Source organism: Ursus americanus, chromosome 3 (genome assembly GCF_024610735.1).
Source record: "Ursus americanus isolate L20-20 chromosome 3, mUrsAme1.1.p, whole genome shotgun sequence".
Taxonomy (NCBI): domain Eukaryota; kingdom Metazoa; phylum Chordata; class Mammalia; order Carnivora; family Ursidae; genus Ursus; species Ursus americanus.
The window spans coordinates 72,996,109-73,016,099 of NC_142129.1; the positions used below are offsets into that span (position 1 = coordinate 72,996,109).

Sequence of the window (19,991 nt, forward strand, 5' to 3'; positions counted from 1 at the left end):
TTATACCAAAGTTTTATTCCTATTTCAGGAAGCAGATAAGGTAAAGGGAAATCCAAGGAAGAAGAGGGAAGGCCTGATTGGTCGAAGAAGAACGTTTCACAAAGCCACAGCCCTGGCACCTCAACCCAAGCTACAGAGATGAACGACCTCACGTCACAGAAACCGAGAACCCCTCAAACAAAATGTAAGGAAAAACTTTCGCATAAAATGGCACCAAATTTTTAAGAATAGTAAGACAATAATGTGTCACCACTTCTATATCCAGGAAACAGAATCTACACCGAGATCTGATACTTCAAAACAACTTTAAATGGAGTGGGAAGTAGGAGAGACTTCAGTGAGGTTTAAGATCAGAGAAGTTCTTCAGGAGACAGGTTTTCACTGGATGGCTTTCTGTCTTCTATCTGATCTAATTCAGAAGAAGATGACATACATCCACATCTAAATGTAACTATAAAATATGATTAAGAAAACGCAGATTTCAAATTCATTCAGATTAATAAATCTCTGCAGATTGACAAACATGCAGGAAGAAAAAGGTTTAGGTTTAAAGTCAAAAGGCCTGAGTGGGAGTACCAATTTCACCATTGTCTTATCAATGGACTTTAACCAGGTCAACTGGCTTCTCCAAGTCTCAGTGTCCACATCACACAACAGTGATATTGTGACAAGACCAGACATGACGGTGGTGTACAGTGATCACAATAGAGTCCTAGCAAACATTTATCCAACACTCGTTATGCCTCAGGCATTGTGTTAAGTATTACATATAAGTTACAAGTATTAACTCACTAACTCTTCACAACAATCCCGTAAAGGAAACAATATTCTTCTCATTTTACAGGAGAATAAATCAAATCACACAGAGGCTAAACACATTGCCAAATCTCACTCAGTTAGTGAGAAATAGAGACGGGATTCAAATGCAGACTGTCTGATACCAAGCCCACACTCTTAACTACACAATGTACAGTACATGGAGAGTATCTACTGTATTCTCATTTTAATTTTTATCATATATATGGAGTTACTGAGTTAAAAATATATGGGATATAATGTCTCTGTGTTATGCATAATTACTGCAAATGATTCGGATGATATTTGCCACCTGAATTACTTGTGTCTACCACTTTTACTCATTCACTAAACAAATGGTTCATTAACAAAACTCTTTGGTCTCTGTGGTATCTACTCAGGATTTCTAGATGAAGAAGACATTGTTATCATTAGCACAAATGATCAAGAAGTAATTCCATTGTTTTTGCCTTTCCCCCCAAAAAGCATTTCCCCCTAACATCTCCTCAGTTATTCAAGAAAGAAGACTTAGCAGACCACTCTGTAGAAGCAGAACTACTTACTATGTGCCTTCTCTATCTTCACTTGCCATAAGAACTCCTGTCCTTTGGCAAAGAGTTACAATTGGTAAAACCTCCCTAAGAAGAATCTTGGCATATCCCTGGAGGATCTAAACGGAATGACCAGGAATAAAGGCTTACAACTTCAGGACAGAGATCCTTTACCTCAACTGGATAATATGACCAGTTCAAGCAAAGAATCTACGTAGGGTAAAAAAAATCATAGTGCATGGCAAAAGAAAAAGAAGCAAAAATGATTTCTATCAGTAGGGAATTCCTAACAGAAAATCACCAAACTGTGATCACTACTAGAGCATGTTTACCTAAGTTATCTACTTACTTATACAGGACTACATTATCAGACACGTGACTGAAAGAACAGAATTTAGTCTTTCAAACAATGCCATGCTGTCTATTCATCTGTGATAGACACTTCCCTGACTTACTCAGTTTTTATTTCTAGGAGTTCTCCTCAGCTGATACGCACTTGGTGTGGCTACAGCAGGTATTTATGATCTGTTCTAATTGCTCAGTGACTGGACCATACCAGTTGTTAAACATTGTGGCCAATGCCCCTTTCTACACCCTTTTAAAATCCCACTACAGTTTATTAAAACTTCTCTCCCAGATCACTGTAGAAAACTGGCATACTGTATGAGATCACAAGAACATAATGAGAAAGAAAAATGGAAGAATTTGGTTAGGAAGATTATACTTTTTCTCATTCCCAGGCTTGCACAGATTACACAACAGAAATATTCCAATGACTCTGACCAAATAACTGTTTACATGCCAGCTAGAAACAAGGATGAGCACATTTTCCATTTTTACAAAATAAGCAGGTTAGGGTCATATCTATTTCTATGAACAGAGGAGAGTCCCTATGGCAAGGTACTGAATACTTACTCCATTTCCTGAACAAACAGTGCCTTCTTTACTGCTTAAGCAAGTACTAAAGTTGAAGGAAGCCACAGGAAGACACCTGTGCTCTAAGCACATCATTTGGGGACCACAAGGTGTCCCATCTTCCACATAGCCAAGATCTACATCTTCTTCAAGCTTCACATGCCCGCCACTGAAAACAGAGAGCAAAAAGAAAACAGGATTCCATTAATTCACATTCATTTGGAGAATCTGTTTAAAAACTAAAAAATGGGGGTGCCTGGGTGGTTCAGTTGGTTAAGCGTCCGACTCTTGATTTCAGCTCAGGACATGATGTCAGGGTCGTGAAATCGAGCCCTCCATCGGGCTCTGTGCTAACTAACTATGGAGCCTGCTTGGGATTCCCTCTCTCCCTCTCCCTCCATTCCTCTCCCCTGCTCGAGAGTGCATGCTCCTCGCTCTCTCGCTCTAAAAACAAAAAACAAAAAACTAAACTAAAAAGTGGGCAATACTACTTTCTCTATTTTTCTATTTATTATCTAATAAAAACCAATAGCATAACCATTTTCAACCTCTAAGTGGAGAAAACAATTGAATCTTTTGATCTAATTCTTTTCAGAAATATTGATATATTTTAGGATTTAAACACAATTATTATAACAAGGGCCTGAATTGAAATAGCTTTAACATTATGCCTTGGCTATGATGTACAAGTCATACTTGTACATGGCTCATGTACAAGTGAGCCATTATTATCAGTATTTGATTTGATAAGTAAGTAGGTTTCAAGATTTCAAACATGTTTCAAATAAGGATGAGAACTGGTTTGGGTTTACATTTTCTAAGAAGATTGCTAACTTAAAAATTATATTTGAGAATAGCTAAACTATTATAGCTTCACTATTCAATGCAGCAAGCCTGTTATATAGAATAAAAAAAAACAGAATAGGGTTAAAAAGTAAATTCATAATTAATTTATTCATATGGTGCCATGTCAATGCCAGCACATAAATCTCCATTCTTTTTATTTATTTATTTTTATCAAAATTATACATGCATATAGTTTAAAGAGTCAAACAAGATAAATCAGTTTTTTTAAATGCAATTAAGTGGTCCAGTACCCTCTCCTCCACCATATATTCCCCCTTGGAAGAAACCACTTTCTACTTTTAATTGATTCTTTTGTTATTTATGTACAGATCTTTAAATAAGAGTTTGTGTTACTATTTTTTATTTTTCCTATTTTGGATACTACCCACTGACTTCCTTCTATGGAATTTGAAAATTTGTATCTTTCTCCTACCCTCCCTTCATAAGTTTTGTTTAATCAGCAGTCAAATCAATAATAAAAATGCATGCTATGAGAACTAGGTAAATGTTACTCAGGTGAGTGATACAGAATGCCATAATTACACCTCTTCTTTACTTGTACCACTTTTAATTTCCCTCAGATTAGCCAGTCTCTTATTTGTTTGCTGTCCTTTTGCCTACTTTTCTAAGAATTTGTCACTAACGCAGAACTAGTCAACCTCTGCTGACCCCCAAGTCCCCAAGATGTGTCTGAGCATCAGTTCATCTTCCTGTAGAAATTTCTCCTGGAATTTCTATCTGGAGTGTGCCCTGCTCTTGTCTGATCCGGCTGTCCACTGTACCTTGTGAAGGACTGAATATCTGGGATTTTCCCTCACCGTTCATTGGAGGATTACCCTGACTCTTCACGGTGGGTATCTTGTTTCCTATATGCCCAACCTTTCCCTTTCTTACCTTATGCTTTCACTTGATTGGAGCACAATTTCTAAAAGCTTCCTGAGAAAGGGTTTGGGGAGTACATTTGCAGGGAAACCTGCATATCTAAAAGTGTGTCCATTTTCTCCTTTCACACTTGATATTTTGCCTGGGTACAGAACTTAGTTCAGAAATCATGTTCTCCATTGTCTTCTGGCTCCCAGGGCTCTTGCTGATAGATTCTAAGCCTGATCCTTTTATTTCTCCTCTCTGAAAACATTTGAGATTCTTTTCTTTGTCCTAAGCTTCTGAAGTTGCATAATGATATGCTCAGATGTGCCTCTAATTTCACTCATTGCACCTGCGAGCCTGTCAATGTAGACACTCAAGTCCATCCTTTGTACACAATATAAGTCACTCAGTGACGATTTCTTCCCTGCTATTTTCCCTGTTCATCATTTCTATTCCAACTTGGTGAGGTTTTCTCTACGTTCCACTCCTTTCCTGCTTTTGCCCTACTTTCTGGGAGATAATTTCAACTGCTGGGTTTAATCTCTACCTCCATATTTTTTGATTTCCAACAGCATTTGTTTCTATGAATGTTCTTCATTTGTTTAAAAAATTGGCACGCTATTCTTGTTTCATGATAGAAGTATCTTATGTCTCATAAATATCGACAGGTGCTTTTTTTCCAGTTGTCTTTATCTCTTTGTGTATGTGTGTTAGAGCATTTCTTCACATGTCTGATAAACTGCTCATATTTGAGTTGAGAAATCAGATAAATGATAGGAAATTCTAGCGCTTTCTGGCTGAACATCGATGAGGCTGGTCCACTTGCACACACCCTGATATCAATATTGCCAGTTGTCCTTCCGTTTGGACACCTGTTTGATTATGTGTAGAAGGTAAAGCTTAAATCTTCCATGGCAAGGTGAACAATCCCCAGTATAGGTTAAGTCAGGAAGTAATCTGTTGGCAGACATTCAACTATCTTCTTTATTTTAGCACTTCCCTGTCCCTGAATCCTTTACTCTGTCTCCCAGAAGTAGATGATACTGTTAATTTTTGAGCCTTTGGGGAAATGACTTTACATAGCAGGTTAGCTCTCCGTTTTCCCCGTTACTGACTTAGGAATTCAGCTTTCTTAGGTTGGCAATCATTTGCCATACATCCATTTGCTCTCCACACGCCCAAATTTTGTAGCTATTGTCTCCTCCCCCCTTTCTCTACCATCCTGTGGACACATAAATTCTAAAAAAGATTCAGTTAGTGTCATTTTGTGGGATTTCAGAAGGGAGTAAAAGAAGATGCATGTATTTAATCTACTGACCTTACCCAGGAATTCTGACTCATTTTCCTTTATAGGAATGAAAGGCAAACTAAACCCTACAAGATAGTCCTGACCCATTGAACGTAACTCCAGCAACCACAGTCAACTATTTCTTACCTTCTTTTCAACCCGTCTGTGTCGGGAATTACTTGGTCACCCCTACGGGCTAGATTCTGTTTCGGCTTGCTAACACACATGGGCACTGCAAAAAACAAAGTAACCCTAACGTGGCACTCCTCAGAAGATGACCAGTGTTCTCACAGAATGGGGGAGATGATTACCTGCAGTTTAACGTCCTCCCCTGCTGCACAACCAAAGTAGATGTGATTTCACCATCAAGTTCTCCAAGCCTGGGGATATTACCAATATTGGTGCATAAAAGGTAACCACAAAGCACATCCCTGTGTTAAAAGATACCAATTATTTACTTCTTTCCCCAAAGAGAGAACAAACCATGTACAGTTAGAACACTAATCTCATTTAAGCATTTGTTTTTCATCAACTATATTTTATTTACTCAAATTAATAAGCTAAATAAGACCAAATTAGTTTGCCCCCTGCTTTAAAAGGTATCTTCTCTGAAGCATGAGAGACTGCGGACTCTGAGAAACAAACTGAGGGCTTCAGAGGGGAGGGGGGTGGGGGAATGGGATAGACCGGTGATGGGTAGTAAGGAGGGCACGTATTGCATGGTGCACTGGGTGTTATACGCAACTAATGAATCATCGAACTTTACATCAGAAACCAGGGATGTACTGTATGGTGACTAACATAATAAAAAAACATTAAAATTAAAAAAAATAAAAATAAAAAAATAAAAAGTATCTTCTCTGAAACTGTTATCTGTGGACCAAAAATCACAAATTGTTTTCTAGCTTTTTTTACTGTCTATTAGTTCAAGTATTTCTCTTAAGGAAATTATCTACCAAAAAGACTTCTTTTAGATCAGAATGTCCTTCCCTAGAACACACCACTGGATATGCTAAAACATTTTTTAAAAATATTTGACAAGTGAATAAATGACCTTTGGATGAGTACTCTTTCGGAAGACAGCTTTTTCTTCAACCTGTTGCCCCAGAATTAAAGAATGTTATATATATAGTAGATTCTCAGCCACATAGACACATGATCCCTTTTTCAATATATTCCACTATCCCCCCAACTACTGCATATAATTCTAAATCAACATATAAAATAGTTCCAGTGGTATTAAATACTGCCTGATATATTGTCTATATCTAGCACATTTTAATTACTAATATACATACTAATAAACACATACACTAATAAGTATCTTGTCAGGAATGATTAGTAAGCTAGCAAGATTATATGTGAAAATATCAAGTTTCATCAGATAGAGAAAAGAGAAAAATCAGAACTTCTATCACCAACCATAGAAAAATGTACTAATTCATCCTTAAAAAATAATTTTTAAAGGTTATATCATTTTATTGTATCTATCGCAAACAAAAATGCTTTCTTAACACAGAAGAGATACTCAACATTTTTATAGGTGTCATTTATGTGCACGGAGCTTACTAAGTACTTTAGGATATATAAAGAAAAAAAGACACGGTCAAGAAAATAGACTCAGATGAGAAGAGAAATCGCACACATAAACAACTATAAAACATGACGGGGGACAAGGGCCACAATAATAGTACAAAAGGCTGTGGGAATTCAGAGAAGAGGGTAATGATTGATTTCTAGAGTAAATCCAGAAACAATTTATACAGAGTTGTCCAAGTGGGACTGTGCCTGGTAACAGAGTGAGGATAAAGGGTGCTTTTGGAGGAAGGAGCAGCATAAGCAGAGGTATGGAGGTAGGAGAATACAATGCGTGAGTTAGGAATGACAAGGTTTGCTAGAATTTGGAAGAGAAGAAAAAAAAGAATGAAGGATGAGGGCAAACTGAGGAGGATGTAAAGGGTCAAGCTAACGTTCCATTTCATTCATCAAACAAGACAGTAGGACATGCCATAAAGTGGTTAAAGGAGAGTTCTGAAATCAGACTGCCACATTCTGATTCTGCTTCTACTGCATCCTAGCTACAGGACCTTGGTCAAATGAATTAACTGTGCCTCAGTTTTTCCTCCATAAAATGAGGAGAACTGCCACAAAGACTAAATAACATAGCGTATGCAAACTGCAAGATAGCGTGCGCTCAGTAAATGTTGGGCATTATTCTTACTATTCATTAGCTACGTGGGACCAGTGAAATTTGAACAAAGAACTGACAGTCAGAAAGATTCAGGAGACGTATATTCTGATGGCAGCATGCTAGAGACTCCTGGCTTAAGACACTCTTAAGAGGCCTCTGTAACAGCTGAAGAATTAATACAGGTCTTAGTTGAGGCAATGCAATAGGAAAGGAAATGAAGAGATCAATTAAGACAAATGGCCATGATTTGGTGTCTGGACAATGTATCAGAGGGACAGTGGAGTCAAGGACCATTGCAAGGCTTCTAAGCTGAAGGACCTTCTAAGCTGAGGTATTGGGACCTTTGACAGAAACGGTGCTTTAGTAAAGTCAGAGCCAGTTAATAGAGTATATATGCTGGTGGCTTTAATTTTTGTTGCTTTTGAGATGCTAGCAGGTGCCTTCTAGGTGAGAAAGTCCTGAGGCAGCTGCAAGGGTGACCCGGGCCTTGGGGCAGAGGTCAGCATATGTGTTAAGATTCAGGAGCCTTCTGCAAGGTGGAGCTGGAATGCTGGGAAAAGATGAGGCGAGCAGGCAGCAGGAGCCTCTGTGGGATGCAGAGAACAGGAACGTCCTGGTGGCTCCGAAAGTAACACTTGCAATTAACCAAGGGATAAACTCTGCACAAACTTCTCCATCTCACCGTTTGTTGCACTGTATCCACGTGTCTTTGTCTTTCCCACAGTTACCCTTCTCGGTCCCTTCGATATTCAGTTTCTCATAGCAATATTTGTCCGATGCCATCACCTCTGAAGCAGAAAAGAGTTTCCTATCAGTGAGGGATTTAACATATGAGCTGCTCAAAATGTTTGCAGTAAGGGAAAGTAGCTATTTAAGGACTCTTCTTCATGACAATGGGGCCAAATCCAAAAACTGTAACCATGGTTCTCAAGGGTTGTCCTTTACCACAGACATCCATGACTCAGCTACATTCTTCATGACTGCTCATTGGAAATTTGGAAAACAAATCTATGTAGATCTTTGATGGGATTGAGGCTATAGGTTCCAAGAACAACGCTCCTCAGAATGTGGTAATTAGGGGAAGATGCTACCAAATTGTTCCTAGAATAAATACTGTACGCTTTAATCTCAGTGCTAAATGTAAAGTACATATTTCTCACTTGGCAACTTTTATTAATCATAATGACAAGTTTATTAAAATAGCTATGCACTATAATTAAAGATTCAAGAAACAGCGGTATAATTTCTACCTTGTTTACTAATTCTTAACAACTAGTAAAAAATTTAATTTTAGACAAGCTTCAATTCATGCTAAATCTAAGAAAATCAAAAAACATTTTAAGCTACATCCGCATCTTTGTGAGGACTTTGTTTTGGCTAAAGCCAAGGCTGGTTGATGGAATTGTCCAGGAGTTAGATCAAAATGGCTTCTGCAAACTAATCAAAAGATAACCGTTTGTGTATGTTTAAAGAAAAAAAATAATCATGTCAAAAAAAATCTGGTTTTTTTCCCCTACTTCTTGCTGTAAGCAACAGCTTTTTTCTCAAGTGGGGGAAACAAAAACTGTATCTCTGTTTCGAGTACAAACCTGCATTTCCGCATTTTCCTCCATTCTCCAGTTACTCAGAAGAGGGAATCCACCTGCCCTCTCATAAAGAATGTAGCCCCTATTTGTGACAATTAAAGATTATCTTTCTCTTTATAACTAACTTCCTAATACAAACTGTCTTCTGAAGGAGTTGAAAGAAAAAAATGGCCTCCAAAAAAATATATGGCACAATATTTAAATATACATTTAAACAGAGATATAATTTAAATCATGTTTTAGAGATCAATATTCTATATTTCCCTCCAAAAATCTGACAAACTTTGAAAGCAATAACATTCAAATTTTTTCTGACGTGGCACAGCTACCTCCACAGAAGGTTGCCTGTGCTTAGGAAAGCCAACCAGCCTGGAGAGAGATAGCTGAGGAAGAGCAAGCAACTCTAGCTGAACTGCTACAGCGCTAAGCCAAGGGCGCCCTACCCAGGGTCCACGCCCATCCCGTACGGTTGTACAGGATTTGCTTAAGGACAATCAGCTGAGGGAAGTGTAACTGGAGCTGAAATCCGGGCTTGCTCTGTTCTCCAGGCTACACGCATTGGAGTGGACTTTATCTGCCTGACAGCAAAGGCACCTTCTTTCTTGTCCAATGGCATGACCAACTAGCCAAGTGTCATCTCAAAGGAGGTGTCTTTCTCTAATGTCTGCAAAAGTGCCCCTATTAAGACCTTCAGTGTCGTTGAGAATCCCCCAGTTACAAAGTGGTTGAAAATTGACTTCCAGCTCACATGTGCTTTGACCTAACATCATACTTCGAAAAGGATCAAGACACATTATTTACTTACTTTGCCCCCAGATGTATTTGCATTGCCTATCCCTGGTTTTACACCTTCCTCCAAAGCAAATCCCCTAAAATGGAAAAGCACACCTATTAACGATACAATGTCTGCTTATGTTGGATCACTGAAGAAAGAAAATATGACTGGGCAAACTAGTAGATGAGTATTATAAAACCTTTTATCTTCAGAATTGATTACAAAACATTTAAACTGATTTTCCTATATTGGGAAGATTTCAGTATTTCTTTCATGCTGGTACACATGAAAGATTGAGGTAAAGATGAAGTAACCTACCTGAATACCATCACATGAATATCCATCCATTTTATGAATATTTGGGGCACACTAGGAAATGAAAACAGAACTATGAACCAAGTGCACAGAAAATATCCGGCTGAGCTAATCCCTGTCATGTTTTCTTTTCTTTTCTTTCTTTTTTTTTTTTTGAAAATAAAAGTCTAATAATATGGCTAGGTCTCTTAAAACATCTGAAAATAAAAACAAAAAGGATCAAGAGGAAGTAAAAGAAAATACAATTGGTGCACTTTCCCCTAAAAATATGGATCTACCAGAGGCAAAAACAGTTGATGACACAGTAGCAAATAAAAAGAGCCAACAGCTATGACTCAGCCAACCCTAACATTTCAGAGCATCTTGCTTTATACAGATACACTGTTGCTCAGAGCAAGAAAAACAAGAGCACAAAACAAAAGCAAGGGGGATGCCAACATAAACGGAGCAATAACTAATTTCCTCTTTTTTAGCATGAGAAGCACCACGGCCCTTACTCTTAAAATGCCTGTTGAGTGGAAGTCCACCTTAGGCACGTTAGGAAAAAAAATTTTTTTATAGCCCCGGTTTACCCTTGTAGCAATTGCAGAAAATTGCAAAGCATTCTTAATAAACAGCATTTTTACATTGATTATACATTTTTTCTATCTTTATAATAATTATATACTCACTTAAGAAAAGTTAGGAAATGTGAAAAAAAGTAAAAATAAAAAAAACAAAAAAAGAAAGACAAAATCTCTCATTTCCCACCACCCAAAGACAACAATTTTTTATATTCTGGTATATTTTGCTCTACCTTTTTCTACAAAATTTGATTTTTAAATATGGGTATATGAGCAAGTTACAGACAAGATTTTATATCCTGCTTCTCCCTTTTACTTTTTCATCACATGAGTTTCCTCAGGGCATAAGCTTTCTTGCAGGTATCATCCTTAACAGCTATAATATACTGCATTGAGCTAACAAACCACATCACCAATGTGCATTCACTTCTAACTATCTCCAGTTATGCTGTTACAACTAATTCAACAAGAGCACATTTGTACATCGTTTTTGGATTGTGGATTCTTTTTTTTAAACTCCTGCTTATCGTATAATTTCATTCCAAAGAAGTCACTCTAATATACTTTCCCTCCAAGAACATGTGAGGTATTCATTGTACCTTCATCATCACTAAGTGTTAGCTTCGAAAAACAATGCTAATTAGACAGTAAGAAAATACTTTTACACGAAACATATTTAGTCTCTTAGGATTCCTACCTTTAAAACAAACATTTTTAGTGATTAATGCAGGTATACCACTACTGAATCCCTCTTCTCTAGAGAAAAAATATGTAGGCTGTCTCTGCTTTGCAAAACTCCAGTATACGTGAATTTCAGGTACCCTGGTTTTGTGAAATGACATCAGTACCCCAACAACACAGTTCCAATTTCAGTTACCACAGCGTATTAACTGTGAGTAACTGCATAAAGCACACACTTTGCTACCAGACCTTCAGTCCATGATCACTAGGGATCTAACAGTTGCCCATGATGGTCATTGACCCATCTTGTCACTTCTTGCAAAGTCCACCGGTGACTGGTCACTGCCCGTGTTCATTTAGTTCATGCACAGACAACAAAGGGTGGAGGCGTGTTGCCTCTCTGTGTCTGGGTAATAGCACGTGACATTTTACAAAACTGGATAATCATAAGAGGGAATTGGCCAGCAAAGATGAAAACGCAGAAAAAAAATGAAAAATGATGACACTAAAAGTGAAATTCAGATCAAATGTAAATTGAGTCACAGCAAAAAAAAATCACTGACTAGGCATGTTGATACTGCTATTTGGCAAAAACAACAACAACAACAAAAACCCCCAAAACCACACATTCACACCTTCACATCTCCTGGAGATATTTCATGACATTGAAAGTGCAAAGGATAAAACGTTGAAAGCTGATCCAAACTTAGAAGGGAGTCTGACGATTCAACAAGACATAGAGAAGATGCTTATTCTGGATCCTAAGGTTTGTGGCCAGAAGGCACACACAGCCCAAAGTACTCCTTATGAGGATTTTACAAAGAAATAAAACTTGTAATTCTCAATGCTTCTATTTTGAGTGTGCTAAATAAATATGTTTATTTTTTCATTTCCCTATTCACTTAAAACCAAGAGTAAAAGAGTTTTTAATAGGCTGACAACATTTTTTAAAGATCACAGAACAATTGTAATTTTTTTGCATTGATTATGAAGATGACATTACACGATTTCAGCTTGCACGGTCACTGTTAGGGTCTTGCGCTAACACTGACCCTGCAAGCTGAAATCGTATATACGATGACCACGTGAAATCTGAGAACCCTCACCAAAGTTTATCAGTTTCCCCATCGTCTCCTTTCACAACCACATGACATTAAATTCAAGAGCAGTTATTAATGGGTGAGGCAATGCAGGTGGCCTCAGAAAAACAAGAGCCAAGACAGAAGAACAAACCCCTCCTGAGAACTCAGTGCTCTGGGGGTCTCTCTACCTTGGATGGCTCCTATTTCCACCAACTAAAGAGAAAACAGGACAAAAAATGCCTTTCACTCTCTATTTAAAACAAAACCAAAATAGTTAAAGCACACATGCAGTTGGAGGTTAGTTCAACACTGAGATAAAACAGCGCTGCACATCTGCTCAAGCTTCAATTACCAAAACTGAAATCCCTGAGAAGGAAATAAAGAGAGAATGAGAACTGACGTGAAAAAGACAGGAAATCGTGTCCCTTTATGTTTTGCCTGGGGGCCAGTGCACTATAGCCACCCGTGCTCTTTCCCGTTGGGTTTAGGGTAACGAGTCTGTAAATTACCTGGCTTGAATTTCCCGAGCACGTTTCACGAATATCGCAATCGTTGACTGCTTCTCGGCACACGGTCCCCATGGGCTGAAACTAAAATGAACAAAAATCAATGTGCAAAACTGTCGAAGGAAAAAAAAAAAATCTCTTGCGGTATCACCTCAAAAAAGCAAAATGACTATTTTTGGATAGGAATATCGCAAGCAATTTTAAAACGGGAGGCTCTGAAAACCACATTACTGAATGAAATGTTCATTTAATAGTTTTCAGCGAGATATTTTCGTGTACGAAATAATCTGCATAGTCGTCACACATCAGTCTTATGATATCTACTAAGATAGGATGGGTTTGGACGATCCATCTTCCCAGAAGGACAAGGCAGTCCAAGTTCTAGCAATTCTTCCTCCCAAAACAGGTTTTGGATTTACACTTCACTCTTCATTCTTACTGGCACCTTCATCGCTTTACTCTCGTTCACCTCATCTGCCAAGATTCTGAACGCTACATTCTAGGCTGAATTGCAAAAGTTAGGTTTTCTGGCAAAGCGATTTCCTCCCATGCTGTCCTTTATCTCCTGCCCCATTTTTATATAGATCTATGGCGTGGTCTTTTATTCTTGTCTAATGTTTCTATTATTTGTACCTGTGTATGGGAGGAGTTCTTCTCTTTTCTTTTTTCTCTTGCCTATTTTCAACCACCTCAAATATTTCTTGTAAGTGTAGGAGTTACAAATAAAATTTTAAGCTCACTGTATTTATAAATTGCAAGGGTATTCGTTATTAAAAAAAACAAACAAACAGAGATACACAAAGTCATCATCCTTCCCCTCTCCTCTTCAATCCTATTCTCTTTCCTTCTCCAAAATGCTAATATCAGGAGCTGGATCCTTTCACGCTTTTATGTCTGCTCACGCAAACATATGCATTATTCAAGATCGACCCCTTTTCCCCCACCAACTTTCGTCTTCTCTCCCTTGCTCATCACCCTCTAGGCACCTGAGTTTCCTATTGTTCTGAGAACACGAACAGCACACTGCCAACTCCAATCAGGATTTCAACAGATATTTTTTAGGAGATCCGAACAAAATGTGTGTTCCTTCAATCATCAAGTATTTACTAGGCGCTTAAAATATGCCAGGCTCTTTCTGGCCACAGGGCACTCAGTGGAGAACAAAACACAAGAATCCTGCTTGCAAGGAACTCACACTTCGGTGGGGGAAACAGACCATGAAAACAAGGAAATGAGCAAGATAATTTAAATTCATATATTCTGGTTCTCTTCCTTCCAATTTCTTGGAATTGGGGTAAGCCACCATTTTAGAAAGTCTGAGGGAGAAATACAAGCAGATTTAAGATGGAGTTTATATGAGAGTGTAAATGTTCAAGAACTGCCAAGAAACTTCTGAAAGGAAGCATAGTGAAGGACAACTTGCTTTCAGTGCTGGGATACAGCAGTAGATAAACGGACCCAAATCCCTGCCCTTTTGGAATTTACACACTAATGAGTGAACAAAAATAATAAACAAGTCCATGGGCAACGGTTTTACAGCAGGGATTGACAAATTATGGCTGAAAGGGCAAAAAAGTGGCTGGCCATCTGTTTTTATAAATAAAGTTTTATTGGAATACAGACATGATCAATTGTTCCTGTATTTTTGACAGATGCTTTCAAAGGCAGAGTTCACTAACTGAGACAGAGACATTATGACCCACAAAGCCTAACTATTCACTACCTGCCCAAAATGTTTGCCAGCTCTGACTTATACTTTAAGCATAAATGTGTATAGAAAAAATAGAGATACATGGGATTTCTCAGCCTGTTTTTCTATTCCCCCTCCTCCATTCACTATCCTGCCTCTGGTTCCCCCAAGGAGTTTAGGATGGGGGTAAGAACTGGGGGTGCAGGAGAGAGAACGTGGCAAAAAGCTCTCTACTGGTATAGCAGCAGCTTACTTTGTGAGATAGTTAAAATCACGACATTTTCTTGTATATATTGTAATTCTATTATTTTGTATTTTTCCTTGAAACGTTCATATCACAAAGAGCCTAATTCTACCCGTCAAAATAAAAATGGCATTTTACAAATGGGCGGACTTAAAACGTCGAGCATTAAAAATAAATGATTGGGGACCATTTTTATGCATGTGGAGAAGCTGACAGACTGAATAGATGATGCAAACCAAATCTTAAAGTATCTGTTTTGTATTTGATTTAATCGTCCTTTTTTTGAGAGTGCTTTCAGAGATCTCTGCCAGTGCCCTGCTTGTCTTAAAAAGCTGCCAGAGACATCGTGGAAAAGAAGAAACAACAGAAATTGCTGCTGGCAGATCTGGGACGTAACTTCACATCTATTCCTTAATAGCTGAACGAGTATATGCAGGTTATATCACTTCCTTGAGACCAGGATTGCTCCGCTGGAAAAATAAGGATAATGAAGCCTATCCCAAAAGTGTGGTTGTGAGCATTACCTACGACAGTCGTCTCAACCAGTAATGATTTTGCCCCTGAGGGGACGTTTGGCAATGTCTGGAAATATTTTTGGTTGTCACGACTGGGAGAGGTGGTGCTTGTATCTAGTGGATAGAAGTCAGGCATTTGCTAAATAACTTACAATACACAAGACACACCCTCAAAATGAAACAATCATCCAGCCAAAAATGTCAACAGTGCCAGGACTGAGAAACCCAGATACATTGATGATATAAATTAAAAGTGCTTAGCACAATCTCCGGCACACAGTAGATACTTAGATACATAGTCAATCAGCAAATAATTGATAAGAGAGTGTTGTGCATATTTATTTATCCATCTAACAAATATTTACTAAGAATCTGTACCAATTACTGGTAAGTCCCAGGCACTGACTCCATAAAACGTACACACTGAGATGGATACTAAATTTCACAGCAGCTAACGTAGAATCTTGTACCAGACTTTACATGAGAAGAGAAAAAAGAAATAGATTTCTTTAAAAAAGGTAAGCCTCAAATAACTTTTAGTTATGATGTTAAGGCTTAACTATCTGGGGACAGGTATGGGATGCTATTGGGAGGATGAAAACAATGTGCTTAAAGATGCATTCTAAAACCTCATGCATGGTAATACACGTAAGATGTTATCATGTCTAAAAGTATAGCTTCTGCTCCTTCAACAGCTAATGCAAGAAATACACCAAGCAGAACAACAAGAAAAGAAGAATCCGTTGAATATCCACTGGGCTTTACAAAGAAAGGAAAAACCTCCCTTGAAGGTTAGGAACACCTGGCTTCAGTTAACGTGCATGCTCCCCAGGGAAGCAGTAATGAGAAGGCGAACTGGGGAAATTAACCAGGTTCAGGACCCAGGTCTCTGACTGACTTGGTACAAGACCCTGGGCAACTATTTACCCACTGCCTGCCGTAGTGTTCTCAACTGTTAGATAGGAATAAAAACAGTAACGAGACTTCACAACATTTTGTGAGGATCCTGTAAAGCACCCGGCAACTTAGTCACTTAACGTACGTTAGGCACTACTATTGTTATTACATATTTGCCTAGCCTTAACGATTTAATCAAATATGTCCTCTTCTCTGTCAATTATTCACTACTCAACATTTATTTACCTTGCACTTTTTACAACAAAGACCATCACTGCATTGAGAGTCTTGAGTCAAGGTGCATTTCTTACAACACTCTGCTCCTTCAAGGACACACTCCTAAGGGATACAAATATTTGCAAAACATCAGAAAATGGTGTCATTTTCTAAAAGTACCAGGATATTTTTAAAAAATAAATGTATACCCCCCAATAATAATCTTTCTTCCATGTATCCTATGAAATTTCCAGACATAACACCAGCTCTGTATGTTTCAGTGAGGGGATGGGGAATGACCCTAATAACCTAAAAAAAAAAAAAAAAAAAAATCATTAAAACACCCAGAGACTTACTGCTGGGGTCCCACAGTCACACTCCTCTCCAGTTTCAATGAAGCCATTGCCACATTCAGGAGGATCCAGAAGCTGTAGGATGAAACCAAAAGGATAAAATACGGATAAATCAAGATCAAAGACCATATGAGAGACGATAAGTACTACAACACATCTGGTATACCTGTCGGTCATTTCCAAGTATATTTTTATTTCCCAAAACTTGAAAGTGTAACTCTAGAACTTTAGAACTGGGAACTTTAGAATAAAAGTGTCTACTTCTGTTTCCATTTCAGATTTAATTATATTTACATATGTAATATGCACATGGAGTCTGGTAAATGCCACCGAAATAAAAGATGATCTAGCCGTTGACTGAACCCAAGCCAGACTGACTCCTGATATTTCATTTCAAGCAGGAAGCAAGGGATTTGGAGACAGAAAGTGTGGGTTCAAATCTTGGCTCAGTTACTTACCTTGGGCAAATGGCTTGTCATCTCAGAGCACATGTGCTTTAATATTTAAAGCAAGAATAATAATAATAGTAGCTGCCCACCTATATCACAAATTGTTGTGAGGATCAAGTTCAGTCATCTGTGAAAGCCATTTACTAACTATATATCCTTGTGAAACAGCAAGTTATTTCATAGACAATTAGGAAAACATCACAAAATTAATAAATCCACCTATCTATTTAATAAAATATAGCTTCTCCTATTTACATAGCTTTGCAGAGCACAGTAATAATAATTTGCCCCAGAGAGGGAAGCAACTTTCAGCCTGTACAAGAGTACATTTTAAGACTATTTTATTTTTTAACTCTCCATCAATTTCGTTATCTTTTGAGCATAATTTATCTTATGGTGATAGGTAAAATTAGTAAGTAGCTGCTATGTCCCAGTTATATAATATTCATTCACAAGTTCATTAAAGTTTTAATATTATAGAACGGAACAGAACTCACATCTATCAACAGACACATACCCACACACGCACTTTCTTAACTAACAGAGGGTGGGGGGCAGAATAAAAAAAGCAACAGCAATAACAACAACAAAATCCCCACCCGATTTCAAATATTCTCTCCTCTCCTAAAAATTATCAACACATCTCTAGATTCTATTTTCAGCTGAAAGGGATCATAACAAATGAGACAGTTTTGAAAGCCAAAGTAAAACTTATCCAGATGAAAAATCCACTTATTCTTTCACTCTGAGCTCAGAATAATCTGTTATTTTGGTAAAGAGACTTCAATTGTTTTTTTTTATATAACAGCAGGGATTTAGTTCAAATGTTCCTTCTGAAACTTCTGCAGAGTCTTCAGAATTGTCACTTTGCTTTTCAAAGCAATATGATACACTTCCTAAATTTCACTGGAATAGACACAGAATGAAACCAGGTAAATGAGGATATAGGCAACGCCACACACCGCTGTGGTGCAAAGAAGTACGTAACAGTTCACATAATTTACAAGAACAAAGCATTCTGCCTTAACATGCACTCTTCCAAATGCATGAGGAAGACCTGCTTTCAAGTCAATAACCAGAGTTTGCTCTGCAAGTTGGAAAGGCCTCTGACAAAGTCTAAATACACAAAGACTTTCTCCTTTTCTCCTTTAAGTAGCCTTGGCTTTCATACTGAGAAGTAAGAGTAATTTTAATCATACTGCTCATTCTGAAAGGCAGTGGTAGGGAGTTACGAGGGGGAGAAATGCCCCCTTTCTACGAGTTGTGATTACATATACAAACAAATAAAAAAGGAACCAAGAAAATGAAAAAGAAAGGCAAATGAAACCATCTTTGCAAGCTAATCATTTCTCAGAAAGCACACAGTCTTATTTCTACCTGCTTTCTATTCCCATCACAATAGCCCAAAATGCCGGAGTGCCTGGGTGGCTCAGTCGGGTAAAGATCCAACTGTTGATTTCAGCTCAGGTCAGGATCCTGGGATCCTGGGATGGAGTCCCCTGATGGGCTCCACGCTCAGCATGAGTCTGCCTGAGATTCTCTCTCCCTCTCCTGGTGCCCTTACCCCAACTTGCGCACAAGATCTCTCTCTCTCTCTCTCTTTCTCTAAAATAAATAAATAAATCTTAAGAAAAAAAAAAAAAAGAATAGCCCCAAACGCCCAAGATTAAAGCTGACTTTATAATGCAGATATTTCACGTATCTAGAATATGGACATATAAGCCAAGTTGGAAAGCTTTCTTTTTGCAGATCCAATGGCTAGAAATTTACGCTTATAATACCTTAGAAGGATTAATAACTAATAACTCTGATCACACTTCGTACCTTAGAAGGTTTGTTGAAAAGGCAGGCACCACCTCCACTATTCAGAAAGTCATGATACTCTTCGATATTACACTGAGTGAACTTCTTAGGAAGATAATACCTGTAAGAAGAAAAGCAATAACTGGGTATAATTTTAGTCTCTCTTGTCTTTATGTTAGTCTTAAACTTGAACATTGTTAAAATTGTAACGTTGTTCTTAAAAGTGAAAGAATAAATTCCACTTATGTACAGTGTTTGTGTTAAATCCGTAAGACTTTGATTCTACCAGTATATTTCTAAATTCTTCATTCGGTGACTAATAGTGACTATGGGCTGTTCATTATTAACATATGCATTCAAAAGAAACACACACATACTTGTATTTTCAATCAAAGAGCGTAGGAATAATGAGTCTTTCTTAAATATAAAAACTGGATCCCAAACTGCAGAACCTTTTACAAAATAACTGGTTTATACTCTATGAATGTGTCAAAGTCATGAAGTCAAAGAAAAACTGAGGAACTGTTTCAGACTGAAGGAAGATAAGAGACATAAAAACTAAATGTGATGCTTGATGCTGAACCATCTGTTAAAGTGGCATTTCTGAAGTACGGGACTAATCTTGAGTGAGGGCTAAGAATTAAATGATTTTATTGGTCACATTATGCTTCTGTAGGAGGATGCACTTGTTTGTAGGAAATGCACACGGAGGTGTTGGGGGTGATGGGTTACCAAGCTAGCAATTTATGATTCAGAGAACAAAAAGGCTCTTTGTTACTCTTCCTGCAACTTTTAAATTTAAGATTATGTCAAAATACAAAAAAAAAAAAAAAAAAAAAGGCTATACCAAAAAAAAAAGTAAT

The 19,991-nt window shown here is 37.8% G+C and overlaps 1 protein-coding gene across 13 annotated transcripts in view; it reads right to left on the minus strand.

Moving 5' to 3' along the window:
* Positions 1-19,991, minus strand: part of ADAM22 (ADAM metallopeptidase domain 22) — a 214,977-nt gene that overhangs the window by 36,533 nt on the left and 158,453 nt on the right. For 11 of the 13 annotated variants that reach the window (XM_087861106.1, XM_087861103.1, XM_087861102.1 and 8 more), the window contains exons 15-23: positions 19,150-19,249; positions 16,880-16,951; positions 16,554-16,646; positions 12,965-13,045; positions 10,133-10,183; positions 9,845-9,908; positions 8,136-8,241; positions 5,574-5,693; positions 2,262-2,430 (exon numbers count right to left, since the gene is read on the minus strand). In XM_087861106.1, the coding sequence (XP_087717232.1) occupies positions 2,262-2,430; positions 5,574-5,693; positions 8,136-8,241; positions 9,845-9,908; positions 10,133-10,183; positions 12,965-13,045; positions 16,554-16,646; positions 16,880-16,951; positions 19,150-19,249 (856 nt within the window). The remainder of the gene's footprint in view (positions 1-2,261; positions 2,431-5,573; positions 5,694-8,135; positions 8,242-9,844; positions 9,909-10,132; positions 10,184-12,964; positions 13,046-16,553; positions 16,647-16,879; positions 16,952-19,149; positions 19,250-19,991) is intronic. The other 2 variants (XM_087861105.1, XM_087861104.1) reach the window with 2 other exon arrangements.